Source organism: Cornus florida, unplaced genomic scaffold (genome assembly GCF_030987335.1).
Source record: "Cornus florida cultivar Cherokee Brave unplaced genomic scaffold, ASM3098733v1 CherokeeBrave_3.0.0_Hap2_Chr01, whole genome shotgun sequence".
Taxonomy (NCBI): Eukaryota; Viridiplantae; Streptophyta; class Magnoliopsida; order Cornales; family Cornaceae; genus Cornus; species Cornus florida.
In genome coordinates, this window is record NW_026775571.1 from 83,304,745 (window position 1) to 83,326,542 (window position 21,798).

The window sequence follows — 21,798 nt, forward strand, 5'->3', positions numbered from 1 at the left end:
ATATCAACAATTTTATGCATCAATTTTTATTTTATGTATTTATGGGAAAAGAACTCTCACAATGATCTTTGTTTATTGTCTATAATTAGAGATGTCCAAAACAAGGGTTTTTGTTTGGTTGTTTTGTACTATTCTAAATTGTGTAGCTTCAAATGAGAACTTTTAAGTTGAACAATATAATTATCATTAATAAATAATATGTTTTCAAAGCATTAGAAAGCCAAAGACTTTTCTTTTGTAGTCAACGACCTAACAAAGAAGGATCTCAGAAGTTGGTGCATAATAAAGAAGCCAGGTGGGGCTTTCTAAATCTTGGAAAATACTACACCTGTGTCCCAATCTAAATCTCGTTTACGAGTAGTAATTTTAAAAGAGATATATAAGGATGTATTGTTTGTCTGAAAAATTATTAATTTATCTTTTTAAATTTTAAATATTTAAATTTAAAAATTTAAACTCAAAGGATATTTATGAAAAGATGTAAAATATATTATTTTTTTTTAAAAAATGAACTATTATTTTAAGACAGATTAAAAAAAACATAACACTTATTTTAACCTAAAACTTTGATGTGTGTATATATATATATATATATATATATATATATATTAAATTCTGCAATTACCATTAACCATTTACTTTTAATTTTTTAAACCATCAGAAAGACTTCTTTTTGGGTCAACAAAAGAATGGTGTCGCAGAGGATCCACCACAAAGACTTATCTTCTTAGGTCAAGAAAGAAAGGTTCTCTTGTAAGTAGGTGTGAATAATATTAAAGAAAATATGAAATTAAATAATTTCTTTAACATACTAGTACTAGGTATGTCAAGGGATGTCCCAATCTTTCAACTAATTAATGGACCAAAATGATACTTGGTTCGAATTTGGTTCACGTCGGTGCTCACATGAGACATATAGTCATTAATATTAAGGGTTAATTTTACTGACACCCCCTTAAGTTTGGCTAAATATCACTCTGAAACAACCTTCGAAAATTACTACCACTTAGGTTCAATTTTACTTTTCCGTCACTAACACCTTTAAAAACACGCGAAAAGACAAATCTACTCTTATTTTTAAAATTTATTTTAAACTAAAATATCAACAAATTTAAAAAGACAAAATTGCTCCCAACAGTTTCTCTGATATATATATATATATATATATATATATATATATACACATACATACAAATAGGCTCGGTGGCCTTGCACCAGCAACAACAACGACGGCAACGACGACGGTGACGGAACTACTTCAAAGATGATGAAGACCAGCAACGATTCCGACTAGGTTATATTTGAAACAATCATTCCCACAAACAAAAACCGAAATCGACATCGACACTGTCAAAATCGCAGTCGACGAAGCCACCACCACCCCCTACACTGACGTTGCTACCACTACCATCCCAACCCCGACAGACAGCCAAAATTTCCCTCTCTCTCAACCACAAACAACCATCTGCCACTACCAAACCTAGGGGTTGTGATCGAACGACATCTCTTCTCGACCGCCACCTCAGACCTCTGGTATCAGATCCTCGACGGTGACGGCATCACCCTCTTCTCTCTTCGCGACGTCATTCCTTGCTGTTTGATCTCTGATCCACAACCTCTCCTTTATCTATATATACATACGCATAGTCACACACACACACACACATACACACACATATATATATATGGATTCACATGAAGAAGGAGAGGAGGTCAGGCCCAGATTTGGGACATCGCCGGTTAAAGGAATCTCTTGTCACGTTATGCTCGCATTCCAAGGCCACGAGCGGAGTGGAATTTCAGACGGCCCATGTAATGTTTGTAATTTATTTACATATGAATATATGTGTGGTGGAAAAGAAATTTAGAAAAGTAAAAAATGTAGGGTGACTCACCATTAGTGCACTTAAGGCAATGAGACCACATTTTTAGTCTAATTTTTCTCTCCCGAGCTAGCTCTCTCTTTCACCTATTTCTTTGCATTTTTCTTTTCTTTTCTCAATCAAACTTCAAATTTGAATTAATCTCTAACCACTTGGAATTTTTGGGTGCCGTTTGCGGCAAATCGGAGAGCACGGCGAGATCTACACGTTGATATAAGCAATTTCTCATTTGGTGCACTCTAGAGATTTCTAATTTTGGACTCATTTGGGGGTTTTTGCATCTAAATAAGGTAGGGGTGCTCTAATTCATGTTTTCTTTGATCTTTTGTAAGTTTTTCCCTTTAATTTGATTCTAAGCATGGTTGATTTTAGCAATTTTGCCTATGTTGTTGTGGTTGTATATAATTAAGGTGATGAATGTATTATATGTGTTATTTGAACCAATAATTATGATTATATACTTGGTGGTAAAGATAAATGCTTAGTATTGATATTTTAGATGCCCCATGATTTTTAATTGTTAAGAAAAGTGATGTTGAAATTGTGAAAATAAATGTTAGGATTTCCCTTAATAATGTGATCATAATGTAGATGGAATGTATGTAATTTATTGTAAATTTTTCTTGAGAAATTGCCATGATACTAGATATATGATGTGTATCTCTATGTGTGTTATGTGTAAATAATATATCTGTATATGATTTGTTAATTGGATATGGAAAGTATGCTTTTGTGATTATGTCCTTCTTTAATATGTGTAATTGTAGAAATTTTGTTGACTTAAAGCATATTATAAATTCATGAGAAAATTCTTCTTTAGTATGAAATGTTGTTAAGGTTTGACGATGTGAAGATTATGGTAAATTATGAAGCATGACGCATTCATGCATCCATTGGGAAAGAAAAATGGGAAAAGTATTCTTTTTAAAACTAATGAAATTGTTTTGGGGAAACGTTTTTTAAAGTGTTTGTGAAAACTGGACGCCTAGGAGGCGCCTAGAGGTCAATGATATTAGTGTGGTCTAGAAGGGAGTATGGTTGAGCTAACTAGACCGGATGTAACGCCTTAGAGGTGCCTTGTGGTTGTGAATAGTTAGTCAACCCTCCATTCGTGACGCCTTGGAGGTGCTTTGGGTCGGATTACACTAACGGTTTGATAGTTGAAACAGTATTATTTTGAAAATGGGAAGCAACATTGCATGGCATGGCATTGCATTGGCATACATTGTATATTTGGTGGTCAGACGATTTGCGTATGTATTTGTTGATTATTATCGTTACTTTGTTTGTTTTTCCCGAGATATGATCCCATTCTCTCGTATCCTATTCATTGTATAGATTTACGGGGTCGTAAGAGGTGTGTCTTAGACGCTTCCTACTGAGTTTTATGCTCACCCCATCATTTCAACATTTTTCAGGTCACGGGAAGGAAGTGGTGGACGACGTTCCTCCATAGGTTTGAATGGGTTAGTGGACTATTTTATTATCTTTTATATTTGTGATTTCATTTCTTTTGTATATGTTTTAGGATGACACGTACATTATGTATCGGCCTTAGAACTTAACATAGTGCCATTAGATGACCTCGGGTTCGAGTAAGAACCCGGTTAGCGATTCGAACCCTCGGGTTTGGGTCGTTACAAATTTGGTATTAGAGCAATGGTTCGAAAACCAGTAGGACGACGGGTAGAGGCCTACCTAGGGTTGTGTGGAAGGTGGATTGCATTGTTTATGTGCTTATGTGTTAAAGTGTTTATTACCTGAGAAGCATGTTTACTTGCTTAATTGTTTATATGTTTACAATTTTGAAGGCATGCCTATTTACTAAGTGCTTACGTGTTTAAATTGCCGTTATATGTAAATGAAATGTGAAAGTATTTCAAAGCATGTTACACATGATAAAGTGGAAATTATGTGATACATGACGGTGGCAAGCAGTAGGCACGGTTAATATAATTTTCTTTTATGCTAATGTGACAAGTAATGAGCCTAATATATGCAAGCATGTTTCGTATCGTATTGTGAGTTTCATTCATTTTGTATACGTATATATCTATATTCATATACGTTTATGCGGTTGAGCATTGGGTTGGTTGCTAGTACGGTAGAGTACTTGTCACGGCATTGAGGGTTATGTAAGTTTTGACCTAAGTAGGAGAGGAGCTCGGTTGCTTTAGGATTGTTGGGTACTGATTCTTATCGAACAATAGGTGTTGACTTCTAGCTCGTGAATTAAGCTATTCAATGTGTAGTTATCCTGATTTTCTTGTTACATTTTGTGCAGTGCTTAGGGCAAGACTTTAGAACGGGTTCATATTTCATGGCATGGTGTCTTTGTTGTGTGTGAGTTTCATGTATCGGTGGATGGGTTCTTGTGACCGTGGAGGTCAGGTGCACGAGTGAAGGTTTCGAGGGAGAAATGTATGACCTTAGGAGGTTAGTGTTTGTGACTTGGGTCACAGTTTGGTGCGGAGGTTCTTTTCGAACCGGTCGTGGTAGGTGTGATAGAAGTTATTTGAGTCATGAATGCAGTCTATGGGTTATAGATGTCTATTGCGGGTGTTCTGGTGCGGTTTAAGAAAGTGTGTTAGTTACAGTTGGTTGAGAGGTGATTTTCCATTTTGAAAATTACAGGAGTGCATCGCGGGTAATTGGCTCCGGTGAGTTGATTGCATGGCTCAGTTGATGTAACGACCCAAAACGGGGGTCCGGAACCTTAACCAAACCCGAGGACACACTAGGGGCAAATTGGTCATTTTATAGTGTGAGAGGATAATAAGACCTTTAACTAGTCAAATGAACTTTAAAACAATTATTTTAGACATTCCATGATGATTGATGAGGTTCTACGGTCACTAGGTATGTTTTCCCAAAAAGCACCCTTACCTGGTTTAAGGGAAATCCGACACTACTCCACTAAAATGACCATAACTCTCTACATGAGTGGAATTTGTGGATGGGATTGGTCTCATTGGAAAGCTAACTTAAAATCCTTGAAAATGGGCTCAAGAATGACCCTATTGGGTTCCGAACGAAGAAGTTATAACCATCCAAAGTTTAGCGATCAAAGCTGATAAACTGTGGAAGCAAAAAGATGCACTGGAGGCCGGGAACCGGTTCCCAATTTTGCTACCGGTTCCCCATGGACAGAATGTTCAAAATGTGGTCCAAGAACCCCTTGAACCGGTTCCCAAATGTGCTACCGGTTCCCCAAGTCCAGAAACTAAAAAAAATGCCTTGGAAGTCTGAAATCATGAATTTGTGCACTTAGGCACTCCTATGGTCCATTGGTGACCTTAATCCAAATTCAAAATCTGTCCCAACACAATGAAGAATAACGCTCTACATGCCATGATCACTCACATTAATAAGTTGATGGAATGTATCAACATTTTTCCATGCAATAAGAATTTAATACAAGGTCTTTACACTTTTATTCCAAATTTACATCAAATAGGTCATAGGCTCATAGTTAAATTTACAAGGCCATGTAAAAATACTTTCAATATACATCAAAATGTTGATTTACAAAAGTGATGGCACAAGTATACAAAAAAATTGCTAAAACACACTTCAAGTTCTTTTCTCATGCTTGTGGAAGGTCGGCATCCACTACTTCTTTTCCGGGTCCTGAAAAATGTTAAATAATGGGGTGGGCAATTTGCTCAGTAGGTGGTGCCTAAGACATACCTTTTGTGTCCCCGTGAATCCAAACAAAGAATAGAATAATGGGAAGTGGTATCTACCATGTTGGGAAAATACAACATCATATCCAATCTCAACATAAAAAATACGATGTAATGTAAATGCAATGCATGCCGATGTCGCTCCCCATTTTCAACATTCAAATCTGTCACTTTTCAAACTGTTAATGTAACCCCCTTTGGTACCCTCTCAGTGCCGAGAGAAATATTGGCTACTGTCCCTGACCGTTGGTACCTCCGTAGCGTCATTATGGGGCTCAGATAGCTTAACCACGCTAGGGAAATCTCCCTAGCTCCCTCTAGGTTACATTAACCTTCCGGCCTTTTGGTGACTCCGCGGCGACTGGGTTTTTCATAAAAACATTTCAATAAAAACTTCATCCCAAAAATTCCCCTTTTCTTTTCAAAACACTTGATCCCATTTTCTTCCCAGTGCTATGCATGAGTGCTACATGCCATGAGATTCATCATTTCACAACAAGTTCACAATTTAATCTCACATTACACCTAACAAGAGTTTTCTAAGAATACATAACATGCTTCCATACAATAATTTTAGCAAAGTTAACAATATTATCGGCGAGGAAAATTAACATATAGGACATGCTTTCCACACATAACATAAATTAAACACACACACATATGTTCAAATTACAAGGTTTAGTCATCCTAAAACAAAATCAACCCAATCTAGCATATCAAACAACACAATAACCATAGGAAATTTTCATTTAAGCATGTATCTTATATAATCCAACTTGTACACATTTTCATGAAAACAACATGTCAAATAATTCATTTTAGAGGAATCCTTCTCAAATTAAGCATGTTTAGTTACAAATAACAAAGATTAATTCACAAGGGGGCAAGAAACTCATAGATTAGAAACCCCTATCTCATTGAAGCAAGCCAAACAAGCCCTAAGCTTCCAAATTTTCGAAATCCTTCAAAACCCTAGCAATAATTGGTTTTAACTTGAAGCTCATGCCAAGCTCTCCAACCTTCCTTCTTCCTCTCTTTCATAATCTCACTCTAAGCACCTCAAATCAAGGCTTAAAATTATATAAGCATATATGTGTACATAGATGGTTCTAGGAAGGGAGAGTGAAAGTGAAGAGAGAGAGAGGAAATGGGTGTGTCGAAAATGGGGGAGAGAAAGGAGGTGGTGATGGTTTATGCAACTTTAATTCTAAGGTTAATAATGTGCCACATGTCACCTTGTGGTTGATTACCACTTTATGCTAAGTTACCTTTGTGCCCCTCCTCTTTCCACACAATACCATCTACATCCCATAAATATCTACCTCTAATATATAGATACAAATATATGTATATGCATGTGAAATGACTATAATGCCCCTCACTTAAAATGAGAAAACCGGGAGAAGTTCCCGAACCAGAAAATCGTTCCAACCTCGAAAAATTTATTGAATGACACCTCCACTTCTGAATGACTTAAAATGATTAAAAAAAAATACATCACTAGAACCCGTGGCTTGAGGAAATAACTAAAATGCCCTTCGGTGCCCGCGTAACACGTAAAACGAGGTACTGAAATTAAACAAATTCAGAAAATTCAAAAAACTCACGAAAATGGAAAAATGAAAAAAAAAAATGAGAAATTTCATAGTTGATGAGCGGGTTTTTGGGTTGGCATGACTATTTAGAGAGTCGCGAGGCAGTGTATAGTGGTTAGTTTTAGTTGTGTAGAGCAGAATTGCGTTATAAGGCAGGTTGTATGAGGTCATTGAAGTGCTCGGTCGTTTACGGGTGAAGTGATTGATGGTAGGTACTGTGTTACCAAATGGACTAGGTATTGAAAATTGAAAGCTGTGGACTAGAGTTGGATTTTATGTTGCATTTGGGGTATGAAGTAGTGCTAGTTGTTTGAGGATCCGAAGAGGTAGACTGATGATTGAAATGATTGGGACGAGGGTGATCCCGTAGGTCTAGTTGGTAGTCCCATTTAACTTTTGTCGGGGCCAAAGGGGTTCTGAGGAACGGGGAAGAGGAAAAGTTGTGACGTTGAATCTGGGGGATGAAGTTTTCTTGTTTAGGCATGTAGATTACCTTTGAAATAGTGGATTAAGTGGTCGGTTGAGCGTTAGTGATTGATTGCATTGTTGATGATTTTAAGGAGATAATTGGGTGTTGAGCATTCTGAGATTTGTGCTCATTTGGTTTTGAGAATTTATCGGCATGGCATTGCCGCATGGAGGTTCTTTCTTAGTGGTAAATAGTGTCTGTTGTGGAAGGTATCGAGAGTAATGCTTATTTTTTTGTTATGATGGTATCATAGGTTGAATTGTTTGGTGATGTGGTGAGATGAAAGGTTTGAGTGGTCATTCGAGGATGATGGTAGTAGAAGCGTTATGGCATGATGTTTAGTATTGATGAGCAGAATGGTTTGGGGTATGATAAGAGGGTAGTTTGGAGATTATGAGTTGTTTGTTGTATGTTTTTAGGTAGATGATGGGGGTTGTGCATCAGTCGAGGTTATGGTGAGTAGCTTAGTCTTTAGAGCTAGTGAGGATGATGTTGCCAGATAGACACTTTTTTCTTTTGACGAGTCAGTGGGTTGTTGTGACTGAGGTCACAAGTTAAGTGTGCACAATGATCGAGGCAGTATCGTCTGGGAAGGTAGTGATGGAACGGGTGATAAAGTGTTATTTTATGGCATAGGGGTTGTCATTAGGAGTGACGGGATGCAGTGTCCAATGGGTTGTGATTGTTTTTAGTGTTAGTATGTTGTGAGCATTGATGCTCTTGTCTGATGGTTGTGTTGTGAGTTGTATCTTAGTACTCGACAAATGGGTGGTAAAGATCTGATTGGTTTTGGTTAGCATGGGTATTGCGGGGTATCGTATGCGAGGATTCTGTGTTGATAGTGTATAATGGTCCGTTAGTGGCGAGGTCGCCTAAAATGAGTTTGTAGTTCCATACGGGTATCCATTTGGTTTTTTTCCTTGTGTGAAAGGAGTTTAGTTCATCTCAGGTGAGATTGGGTGTCCATGGTTGGACAGTTGGTGTGTAGTATGTGACAAGGTGTCGGGTGCATTCAGGTGCGAGTCGTCAGTCTCTTGTGAGAGTGGGGTTTGTTACCCTTTCTATTTGTTCTAGTCCTGGCAAAGACGTCGTTTGTCGCGAGACTTGTATTCTATCTAGGAGTTATGTGCGTCCATGGGCGGACGAATTTGTGAGCGGTTTGTTACGCTGTTAGAATTCATCGATTGAGGTCCTGATTGAAGGGGTCAGCTCACTCCCACGGAGGGAGGTGAAGTCATCGGTTTTTGTAGTGTTTGTTTTGAGAGTGGTTTTGACTAGTAGGATGTGAGGCACGGGTTGCTGAATAGAGGTTGTGTTTCCGATGTTTTGTACTAGCGGTGATGGCTAGGAAATGTGTCGTGAATCGCAGCTTGAGGATAATTAGGTGATGTGATGTGACTTATGTATTTGGATGTTTTTAGAGGTGATTGATTCTAGCAGTGTCTTGAGGATAAGTGTTGGTATTGTTTGAATGTTTTGCAGCTAAAGCGTGATTATGGGATTGCGTTGAAGAACTGTAAGAATGATGGACCTTGGTTTTGAGGATTCAGGCATGAGATAGTCGTATTGTGTGTTTTGACGGGGTAGGAATTGAATCGAGTAATATTATGAGTTGTTTACCTAGTGTGGATGTTTTGAGGAAATTAGGGATCTTTAGTGTTGGTCGATGATTATGATGTTTGCTGTCGTGTTGTTTTTAGCTTGTTATGATTGTGTGATCGAGAAATAATTGTCGTGTTGCTTTTAGCATGCTGATATGTGACTGTATAGTTGTTGAGGTTATGTGGAACGATGGGTGGATAGTGAGTGGATCTCTTAGTTGTTTTATGGACTGTGTGGGGATGTGTTTGAGGTTTAGACCTAAGGATAGGGACGACATCTGTGTTGAGACTGGATCGAGGATGAGAATGGTCTGGCCAATCATTTTTTCTGAATCAATCCCTTTTTAGCACGATGTCAGGTCAAAGGTCTATGATTGTTTTGGTTTGTCAGGAATAGTGAGAGTACGATATCGCTGGTTGAGTCGGTGTGATAGTGTGGATTAAGGTGGTTGTCTCGGGTAATGAGGTGTGCTAGGTAAGACTAAGTGTCCGATAAAGTGTTTGTGGTACAATCACTGATTATTGAAGATCTTGTTTTAAGGATTTAAGACCTAGGTACAGGATAATACATTTTATTGATTAGTGACTCATGATTGTATAATTGTTAGGAGATTCATTCTTTAGCTATCTTGAGGTTGTTAAGTATAATGATTGCCAGATGGTGCGGTTGGTGGTTGCTTGTACCGATATGTGGTGGTGTAGCTGTGTGTTAAGTGGCGAGTGTTTGGTCTGATAGGGACGTGTAGATTGAGTTTGAGCTTGATTATGTAATGAACGGGGTTCCTTGTTTGCGATTTTGTGTGTCCTTTAAAGGATGGGCTGAGATAGGATATTGTCATGTTCAAGGGTCTTGTGATCGTTTTTCTTTCGACTCCGAAGCCTTGTATAGCTGTGTAAAGGAGATCAATGTTGGTTTTAAGTCGAGTGCAAAATCCAGCAGGTTTTGTGTATGATGTTGTGGGTGATGTTGTGAGTACCCTTATAGGGTGGTGAGCATTGGGTTTTTCTGACGATAGGGTTTGATTGCATATTGGCATCGGGTGTCAATGGCAACAAGGTTGTTGAGTTCTTAGCTCTACGGTTTGGTGAGGTGTTTCTCGGGAAGGTATATGGTTGTGGGTCTCTTTCTTTTAAGGAGGGTAGATTTTGAGGACGAAATCTTTTAAGGAGGATAGATTGTAATGTTTGTAATTTATTTACATATGAATATATGTGTGGTGGAAAAGAAATTTAGAAAAGTTAAAAATGTAGGGGGACCCACCATTAGTGCACTTAAGGCAATGAGACCACATTTTTGGTCTCATTTTTCTCTCTCCACAGCTAGTTCTTTCTCTCTCACGTATTTCTTTGCATTTTTCTTTTCTTTTCTCAATCAAACTTCAAACTTCAATTAATCTATAACCACTTAGAATTTTTGGGTGTCATTTACGGCAAATCGGAGAGCATGGCGAGATCTACACGTTGATATAAGCAATTTCTCATTTGGTGCACTCCAGGGATTTCAAATTTTTGGACCTATTTGAGGGTTTTTGCATCTAAGTGAGGTAGAGATGCTCTAATTCATGTTTTTTTTGATCTTTTATGAGTTTTCCCCTTTAATTTGATTCTAAGCATGGATGATTTTAACAATTTTGCCTATGTTGTTGTGGTTATATGTAATTAAGGTGATTGATGTATTATATGTGTTAATTGAACCAATGATTATGATTATATACTTAGTGGTGAAGATACATGTTTAATATTGACATTTTAGATGCCCCATGATTTTTAATTGTTAAGAAAAGTGATGTTGAAATTGTGAAAATAAATGTTAGGATTTCCCATAATAATGTGATCATGATGTAGATGGAATGTATGTAATTTATTGTAAATTTTCTTGAGAAATTGCCATGATGCTAGATATATGATGTGTATCTCTATGTGTGTTATGTGTAAATAATATGTGTATATGATTTGTTGATTAGATATGAAAAGTATGCTTTTGTGATTATGTTCTTATTTAATATGTATAATTGTAGAAATTTTGTTGAATTAAAGCATGCTATAAATTCATGAGAAAATTCTTCTTTACTATGAAATGTTGTTAAGGTTTGATGATGTGAAGATTATGGTAAATTGTGAAGCATGAAGCATTTATATATCCATTGGGAAAGAAAAAGGGAAAAAGTATTTTTTTTAAAACCAATAAAATTGTTTTGGGGAAATATTTTTGAAAGTGTTTGTGAAAATCGGACACCTAGGAGGTGCCTAGTGGTCCGTGATATTAATGTGGTCTAGAAGGGAATATGGTTGAGCTAACTAAACCGGATGTGACGTCTTGGAGGTGCCTTGTGGTCGTGGATAGTTAGCCAACCCTCCATTCGTAATGCCTTGGAGGTGTCTTGGGTCGGATTACACTAACAGTTTGGAAGTTGAAACGGTATTATTTCAAAAATGGGGAGCAACATTGTATGGCATGGCATTGCATTGACATACATTGTATATTTGGTGGTTAGACGACTTGCGTATATATTTGTTGATTATTATCGTTACTTTGCTTGTTTTTCCTGAGATATGATCCCGTTCTCTCGTATCCTATTCATTGTATGGATTCACAGGGTCGTAAGAGGTGTATCTTAGACGCTTCTTACTGAGCTTTATGCTCATTCTATCATTTTAATATTTTTCAGGTCACGGGAAGGAAGTGGCGGATGACATTCCTCCATAGGTTTGAATGGGTTAGTGAACTGTTTTATTATCTTTTATATTTGTGATTTCATTTGTTTTGTATAAGTTTTGGGATGACACGTACATTATGTATCGGCCTTAGAACTTACTATAGTGTCCTTAGATGACTTTGGGTTCGGGTAAGAACCCGATTAGCGATTCGAACCATCGGGTTCGGCTCGTTACAGCCCAAATTTGGGACAACGTCGCGATAGGCTCTGTTTGCAATGGTTTCAAATTTGTTAATTATTGGTCGCAATTTTTTCTTTTATTGAATTAGTTTATGATTGATTGGTTTGTGTACGAGAGATTACTTACTCAATTGGTTTTTTCTTTTTAATTCACAATTGGGTTATCTGATCTCCACAACCTCCACTGCTGAGGGTTATCTGATCTCCACAACCTCCATTGCTGAGGGTTTGCAGACAATGTGAAGGGAAAAGAGAAATGTGCGTGAGAGATGAGTGGGTTGGTTTTTAAAATTACATAAATACTCATAATTTTTAGTAGGTGGTAGATTTTAGTGGGGGTAGTTTTGTACAATAGTTTTTCCATATATATATATAATATAATATAATTGTAAATTGAAAAACATTTAAGGATAATTTAGTCTTTTAATCTAGTTTTGTAGCTAATTTACATGGTATCAGAACTCTGCATGTGACGGTTGGGTTGTGAGTGAAAAACGGAATAAACATTTGTAGTATGGGTGATAGTAATTTTCAAAAGTCATTTCAGAGTAATATTTGACCAAACCTAAATGGATGTTAATGAAATTAACCCTAATATTAAATGTTATAAATGACATGTTAAAGGCATCATTTTCTCTGAAAAGGATGGGAGCAACAAGGCTGTTTCGTATATGAGTGTGTATATATATATATATATATATAGTACTAGGTATGTCAAGGGATATCCCAATCTCTTAACTAATTAATGGACCAAAATGATACTTGGTTCCAAATCGACGCTTATATGTAGTCACTAATACTCTCAACTAATTAATGGACCAGAATGATATTTGGTTCCAAGTCGACGCTTATATGTGTAGTCGCTAATACTCGTTGACACTAAATGTTAAAGGCATCATTTTCTCTGTAAAAGATGAGTGGCAGCAAGGTTGTTTCGTGTGTGTGTGTGTGTGTAGAAAAGTGAGACAAGATCCAATGTTACACGGGAATACTTTTTCAAAGAGCAAGGTCTTTTTGAAGGTTCAAAACATTTTCTTGGTCTCAATATTGGACCAGCCCTTGGATGAGTGGCAACAAGACTGTTTCGTATCTGAATATCCAATGTTGCACGGGAATATTTTTTGAAAGAGTAAGGTCTTTTTGAAGGTTCAAAACATTTACTTGGTCTCAATATTGGACCAGCCCTTGCATGATACGTCTAGCCATTAATAAGAAGAGAAATGCAAAGTGCAATTGTAATTGCCGGTGTGAGTCGTAATATGAGACTCACTAATACTCATTGACACTAAATGTTAAAGGCATCATTTTCTCTGTAAAAGGCGAGTGGCAACAAGGCTGTTTCGTATCTGAATATATATGTGTGTGTGTATATATATATATATATATAGTGAGAGACAAGATCCGATGTTACACGGGAATACTTTTTCAAAGAGTAAGGTCTTTTTTAGGTTCAAAACATTTACTTTGGTCTCAATATTGGACCAGCCCTTGCATGAGACGTCTAGCCATTAATAAGAAGAGAAATGCAAAGTTCAATTGTAATTGCCGGTGTAAGTCGTAATATGAGACTCACAAAATTCAAAAGCTGAGCTTGCGAAGTTCAGTGCAGATAACTCTAATATGAAAGCAATTAACACAAATTTGTAGGCATAATTTTGTCCGGGTAAGAAAAAAAAATGGATGCAATAAAGTCCTTTCCCATATGAACTCAGAACTTATATACATATTAGGCGTGAGAGAGAAAACCCAATGTTATACGTAGTATGATTTTTAATTTTTTAATTTTTGAAAGCCAAAGTATGTACCAATAGGACAGTGGTCTAGTAGTATCAAAGTTATATTTTCCAAAAAAATGTTAGGAACTAAGGGTTCGAACTTCAGTGAAAAGTTGTGTGCGAAAGAATCAACTAAGAAAAAAAAAAGAATTTACTTAAAATTATGTTAAATAATTTTAAAAAGAAGAACTTTTAAGTGGAATGTTAGAAGTTAAGGGTTCGAACGTCAGTGAAGGGATGTGTGTGAAAGTATCAACTAAGAAAAAAATATATATATGTACTTAAAAATCATGTTAAATAATTTTAAAAAGAAGAACTTTTAAGTGGAATGATATAATTATCATGGAAACAGGTACTTATATAATTTCAAATTATTAAAATGCTGGTGAGTATTTTATCGAGTACAAAAAAATGCAAGTGAGCATTGGAAAAGACTTCTCTCTTTTTGCCACCGTAGAATTATCTTGATAACATTATTGTATTAAAAATACAAAATATCGATTTGGGTTATTCACTTAAATGACTAATGAATAAAGTCAATCCTGATTTGTCCATAATTTTTGGTGTTTGGTTGTCATAAAATATTGACGAAGAAAAAAAAATTTAAAATCTAACAAGGCAAATTTATGTACCAATTTTTAGTAAATTATTTTACACACCCCATCTCATGGACTTGACGTCAAACACTACAAAAGAAAAACATATATATTTTACCTAAAAAAAATATATATTTTCAATCGAAACAAGCAGAACTGTAAAAAAAAAAAAAAAAAAATTCAATAACCTAACGGGGGCTAATTGAGTTAAACATATAAAATTTTGTCTCTGCAATACTGCATTGTAAGAAAAAGACCATTGTTCTTTAAATAAAAAGACATTTATATGATTTTATATCATTCCCCTAGTATTGTTGTAAAGCTGATTGATTTGCTGTAATATAACATGGAATGATTTAGGCATCAAGTTGAAGATTATACTATGTCAATTGCTTATAATATTTCAGAGATAACCCAACAAAACGAGTTGGACAAAATGAAATACCACATGCTTCCTAACCAAATATAAAGAACATATATTCTACTAGCAGGAGGAATGGCATGGAATTGGCAAGTGGTTGGTTTGGGTTATACATGTACTTTGATTTGTATGCGTCAATTATATCATACCATTGGAACTAACTAACATAACTAAGGGTAAATTCCACTTATTTCTTTTGAGATTTGTCAATATTTTATAGGACTCATCTACGTTTTATAATCTCACTTACATTCTCTATTAATGACCGTATGTGTTATTTTTTCTTTTTATTCAATTTTATACTAATTAAAGATATCATTTCAAGCATTAGAAGGACAAAACTGATTTTCTATCAAAATTCTCGTACTGATATTAACATAATTCGTCAGGTGACTGACGATAAAGGAAAAATCTATTACATAAATCAGGTTGGTAAGTGGAATTATGAAAGATAAAGGAGTCTATATAAGATATTGACGGAAGTAAAATTTACACAATAACTAAGTCAAATTATATTTTGGCCAAAAAAATGTAAAGTACATATGATAAGTAAATCACTGAATATAATGGTTCCTTGCTAGATAGTAAATCGTACCCATTCAAATCCAACCCTATACATGCAATAAAATGACATCTATATATATATATATATATAAACTAGATAATTACTAATAAATTCCTAGCTAATTCTATATTAAGAACTATGAATTTGATTAGAGTCTTGAGGGAGTTTCCAAAGCTTGACTTGTGGTTCCTCTTAGAGCTTCTTCTCAACAATCTCAATAACTCATGCAAAGCCTCAGGTGTGAGGCGTAGAACTTGAGCCAAATGCCACTCTGGGCGCTCATCCATGTCGGCAGACTCCTATGGAAGACTCTTATTAGACCTTACCATTAATAGGTGCACAAACTCTTGAAGGCTGTGCAACCATGGATCTAATTTTTTAGGATCTATGACTGAACACCCATCAAAAAGAAGAAGGAGATCAAAATGTGTTTGGCAATGAAGTACGGGGTGTATCCTTTTTTAGGGCTATAATATCTATTTTCCTCGTTAGGAGGAGCCACAACATCTTTCCCGTTTTCTTTCTAACATCCTCCCGTTCATTGGGGCTAGATTTAGGAGACATTCTCCTTCATTCTCTATTCTTGTTTAGGCTTAGTAGTGGGATTTAGAAGGGTAAGAATGGGTAGAATGACCAAAAGAATTACAATCTACACATTTTTTAAATTAAAATCCATGTACTGCAATCTCTATGCTGAAACAAATAATGAAGTAACTGAACTAGGATAATAAAATCCATAAAACACATATAATTATGCTTTTGATGAATATAACTTTGATCAATGCATAATGCCACCATCCAAAGTGAACAATCAGTTTACACCAAAAATGACTCCAAACCGCTTACCAAAGAAGAAAGAGGACTCCAAACCCAAATCAATTACAGTACTTAACACAAATACAATACATTTAAGAAGTCCAACAATGAAATATCATGTAATAGTTCTTAGCTAGATCTTCTACATCATTGAATGGTGCCACAACTTTTATTTGCCTGTTGTTTCTGTTTTCTGATTTATTGGCAACATCTCGGTTACTTTTCATGTACTGCAATTTCTGATTTATTGGCACGCCACACCCATCTCAGCCTCAATCAGCTGGCATGATTAATACACAACTTATCAGTAGTCTGAATAAAAGATAGATCACATCATCTACAATTGAGAATACCTACCTTTTGCTTTTTTCTCTACACCCTGTGGAATAAAATTGGTTAATCAAACTAAGCACTAAGTGTGCGAAGATGATAAGACTTACTTATAAAACAGATATTAGTTGTGTTCAGATTGTAGTTTTCCTATAAAAAATTACTTCATCATTCAGTACATCTTATTTTGATGGAGCAAAAATGATGGAATTACAAGGAACATAACTCGATTGTGATTGAGCTGACCTGATTACTGTGTATGTGCGCCCATTGAAAGTTGGACTATGAATCAAATAGGATGAGCTATGGGATTGAGATCTTCTAGCACCCAATTATTCTTCTCAAGGACATAACATAGGATGTTAGGGATATGGTGAACCAGATGACGCGATGCTCCACCATTCCTGAGCTGGGCCACAAATCCGTTGGGCATATCATACATGTGAAGCTCTTTGAGGTGATTGAGGTTATCAATGCCCACTGGAACCTGCTGCAAGTTACTGCATCGCCTTATGATCAGCTTTTGAAGACGAGGTAAGGTAGTCTTTGCCATTATGACCTTTCTCAATGGTTCCAATTGCTCAAGTTCCAAGATCTTAAGAGTTCCAAATTTTCTAGCAGTGAAATCTAACTGGTTTCCAGTAGGCATCGAGCAGATGGAGCTCCAATAGATTAGGAAGATCTTGAAGGATATCAATGGGGTTATAGTTGTGTGCTAACTTGGACCACTTAAGACGTATCCTTGACAGGCATTAAGTTTGGAAATCCAAATTGGTAACCTTTCTAGCCGCCCTTTCAGGTACAGGCGTTTAAGAAATGTTGGAGGATTGGTAATTGCTTGTAGATCGACAACCTCATTCTTGTGTAATGCTGTTACGTTCAAGGAATGGAGGTTTTGCAGCTGATCAATTGACTGGCACAACTTTGACCCATCTTTTCTTCGAAGAGCAATGATCCCCAACTTTCTCAGTTGTGTCAAATTTCCTAGCCCTTGAATCACTTTGTGATGCCGATTTGCCTTTATGAATGATAGCTTCTGTAAGTTGGGTGAGTTGATCTTTGCTGATACCTCAAATCCTTTAACACATTCAAAAGTAGTATAATTTTGTATGTCATAGTGATAAACAAGCAAATGCGGAAGTTTCTCAAGTTTGAGGACTTTTTTAGGCAGCTTTGCCACTGTAGTGTGCTTAAGATCCAAGGTCTCTAGGTACCTAAGATTCCCCAGAGACTTGGGAATGCTTTTGATATTGGTCTTTCTCAAACACAGATACTTCAAGAGCAGTAATTCCACAATTTCCGAAGGAAATTCCTCCAATGGTGCACCTTCCAGATGCAGAACTCTCAATAAGTTCAAGCTTGAAGTGGGTTTTGGAATGGAGCTGTAGGGTACACCGAACATAAAAAGGGTGCGAACACTCTTAAGGTTCCCATCCAACTTGTTGAGTCCACTACTTTGGACAGATAATCGACGGTTCCTGTCACCAAAGTTTATTTGTGATTCTGAAAAAACATTGCAAAAATTCTCCTCTCTTGACTTTGAGAGAATAATCTTGTGCATGAGATTATGTACCCGGCAAGTTTTTGGCTTCCCATCAAAATCTAATTCACTTTGAATCAAATTCCTGTTGGTGAGTTCTTCTAGATAGTCCTGTCCAATGTCTTCAAGTTCTTTGCCATTTTGTGCTCTTATAAAACCCTCTGCTATCCACAGCCGAATCAATACTCTTCACTTAACTGGATAATTACTCTCGGGGAAAATGGTCAAGTATAGAAAACAGTACTTGAGATGGTATGGCAAGTCACTGTAACTTAGAGAAAGTACTCCCATGGTGTTTGAAAGGTTGCCATTTTTGCTCAGCTCTGATTCTAGGCTTTCAAGCGACCTTTTCCATGCCGATTCAGATTTTTCTATAGTTGACAGAAATTGACCTAGTTCAATGATTGCAAGGGGCAATCCTTCGCATTTTGTTAAGCATTTTTTGGACCAGTCCTTCAACCCTGAAGGACATTCGCCACTTCCTGGGAAAGCCTTCTTGCAAAAGAGTTGTTGAGCCTTTTCCATAGGAAGAGGCTAGATGTTATAGACACCAGTAGAGTTATCTCTACATGAACATGATAAAGCTATATCGCTTCTCCGTGTAGTGACAATTATTCTACTGTGATTACCACTAGGTAATGCATATCTAATGGTTTCCCAAACATCTTTAATCCACAAATCATCAAGAACTACAACGTACCTTTTGTTTTGCAGATGCTCCCTTAGTTTTTTGGTTATGTGATCAACCAGGTCAACCTCGTTGACGTTGGAGAACCTCGGGGGAGTTGGCTCGACTGTTGGAATGCAGAATTCATCGAACATCCTGCATAAGATCTCCGGTTCCTTTCTTGACCTTGAAATAGTGATCCAAGCATGGCACTCAAATCCTTCATCCTTCACCGTCTCAAACACTTTCTTAACAAGAGTTGTTTTGCCCGATCCTCCCATCCCAACTACAAACATCACCTCGAGACTATGCCTCCCTCCTAGTGCCCAAGAAACCAGTGTATGCTTTGGTTCTTCAATCCCCACAATATCAGTGTCTTCAGCAAACAGAGAAGCTATTCTTGGATGATGGTATGTGTGGTTTCCAGTAATTGAACTTGAGGCTTGGGAGTACTGATGTTATGATATCTGTTCCTTGTCTCTTTGATGCTTGCGAGTTTCTTGTTAATTTGTTCAATCGATTCCTTGAGGTCGTGGTTTGTTTTCCACTTGGTGAAGTACTTGCCGTGTTTAACATACTGTTGAGCCATGTGAAACGTAAAAAAGTCGAGAACATTCTCGATGTCATAAGCCCCATCTCGGACTTGTTGAAGCCAGTCAGTGACTAGGTGAGTGTGCTCTGTTTCGCTATCAGCATCCTTCAGAAGTGCGCTAATGGTTCTGTATTCACCTCTCAAGCTTTCAACCTCTGTACTAATCTTTTCCGGCAAGTTCCATTCTGCCTCTAGCCAAACCTCAAGTTTATTCAGTAGAAAGTAGACAGGATTATCTGCCATATCTCTCTGTATGTGTTCTTTTCTATCTCCGAACTTGTAGAGGATACAAGACTGCCTCTCAATGGTTTTTTATGAATGACAGTATTTGTGTGTGTGAATGCATGAAAGGGTCATATCAAGGTGTCATCTCATTTCTTTTTCTCACTAATGCATCTCATGATCTCTAAACTTAAAAATGAAACTGAGACATTCAATGGCAAAGATACCACTTGAGTAGCACCAATAATTCTGACAGATATTTCAAAGTTATTTATTTATTTGCAAAACCGTTGCCAGTACACTTTCATTGACTGATTGTTCAGTTGGGTAAAAGTGAAAAAAATAAAGGAATAACTACCGATACATGGCTTAAGGAGCAAATACTACACTATAATGAGGTCAAAGTCTTGAAACAACAAGAAAATAGGACGACCACACAAACTATTTTAAACACTTGGAAGGACCACATGAACTATTTCTATAATTTGAACTTAATTTCTACTTTGGACCACACAACAAGCTATATTATTATAATGACCCAAAAACATAAAAACCTTAGAACATGAAATAATTATACTGAAAGATCCTTGAACAAAATATTTAATATTTTTCTAAATTTTTAATTTTTTCACGGTAGATAAATAAGGACTTATAGACTTATTCAGGCAAAAGATCTTATATATAAATTAAATTTAGCGAAACAGTATAGCTCTGATATCAAAATTAAATCGAATGCTACCAATATAGAAGCATGCAATAACATAGAGATAAATTTAACAATAAAATCATAGAAATGACTGCCGAACTTGATAACGCTTTGATAACGCCCTGTAAAAACGCCTGAACACTGGCAAAAACGGACCAACAAGCCAACAGTTCGAGTCAATTCACAAAACAAAATACTAAATTAAAACTAAGGCTGCTTGTACTAGTTAGCCGGATTCAAGAAAATTCTAGGATCTACACTGTCTGGCTAAATAAAATCTATATAATTGATCTTTTTGTCGATAGAAGTCTTTTGCCCGAAAAAACTAAAAATACTAAATACTGAAAAGGAATTTTTGGAATAAGAACAAACTAGATAATTTATTTCATGAAGACGGTATACATGGAAACACACTCACACAATATTTTACAAAAGGAAACATACTGAAAGAAATCACAAAAGAAAACACATTAGGAAGCTATGGGTGAATGTTTGATGGGAGCTAAAACTTGATGGCTCTAAACTCGATGATCTTCTTTTGAGCTGAAAGCTTCCTTTTATAGAGTGATTTGAGGGATGGATCAATGTTCGAAATTGCAGATGCTGCATAGATAGCTGAGATGTAAGATGTTTTGGAGATAAGGTTCTTTGAATTATTGCAAGACACCTTTATCATTAAGCTGTTGTCCTTTAGAAATTTGTGGCTTCAGAATCTGCTTTCAGTGGATTCTTTTTGTTATGGCCCGAACTCGTAGGTCCAAATCGCTAGCCGGGTCCTTACCCGAACACGAGACCACCTAAGTCAACATTCCGAGTCTAGTGCCAAAAACATTATTCTTAGGTCATATTTATACTTCACAAGCTCTATGTAACTTCCCATGATTCTAGATGAATTATGCCAGAACAAGGAATAAGAAAGGCCAAGCAGCATCAGTTCGGTCGATCGAAGTGATGCTTCGGTCGACCGAAGCAAACCCCTCCTGAACCGGTCGGCCGAAGTGGCCAACCGGTTGACCGGTTGTGATTCCCTACAGTAGTTGAAGCTACTGGAAGAACCGGTCGGCCGAAACAGGCATTTCGGCCGACCGAAATGGCTCTGCGAGCTAGCCCTGCCACTGGAAATGCCATGACATGAAGGTAGATAAGAGGGTTACTATGGTCCTTAAACTAAAGAATTGCAGTCCAAACACATGCAAGATATTGAATATACATCTCCATTCATTCATGGTTAATATCAACCCGTTTATACATGATTCTTTATAATCTTTAACAAAAACACAAAAGTTTACAAAATTTACATTTCCAAGAACTTCACTTAGAACTTTACAAAAGACCTCGGCTTCATATACAAAATACAACATCAACAAAAGTCCCAATCCCGTCTAAAATTGTGGTGGGTTGTCGTCCGCCACTTCTTTCCCCGAACCTGAAAAATTG

General features: G+C 36.7%; 1 protein-coding gene across 3 annotated transcripts; it reads right to left on the reverse strand.

The window, feature by feature from the left end:
- Positions 1 to 16,303: 16,303 nt before the first annotated feature.
- Positions 16,304 to 19,866, reverse strand: LOC132303478 (disease resistance protein RPM1-like). 3 transcript variants are annotated; one of them, XM_059800753.1, is made up of 2 exons: positions 16,881 to 19,866; positions 16,304 to 16,584 (listed from the first exon to the last, which is right to left on the reverse strand). In XM_059800753.1, exon 1 carries the CDS (start codon positions 18,193 to 18,195, stop codon positions 17,350 to 17,352), a length of 846 nt encoding a protein of 281 aa, XP_059656736.1. In that variant the 5' UTR covers positions 18,196 to 19,866; the 3' UTR covers positions 16,304 to 16,584; positions 16,881 to 17,349. The 3 variants fall into 3 exon arrangements, with proteins under 3 accessions (XP_059656736.1, XP_059656743.1, XP_059656748.1); XM_059800760.1 differs by having other exon boundaries at positions 16,304 to 16,683; XM_059800765.1 differs by having other exon boundaries at positions 16,662 to 19,866.
- Positions 19,867 to 21,798: the final 1,932 nt, after the last annotated feature.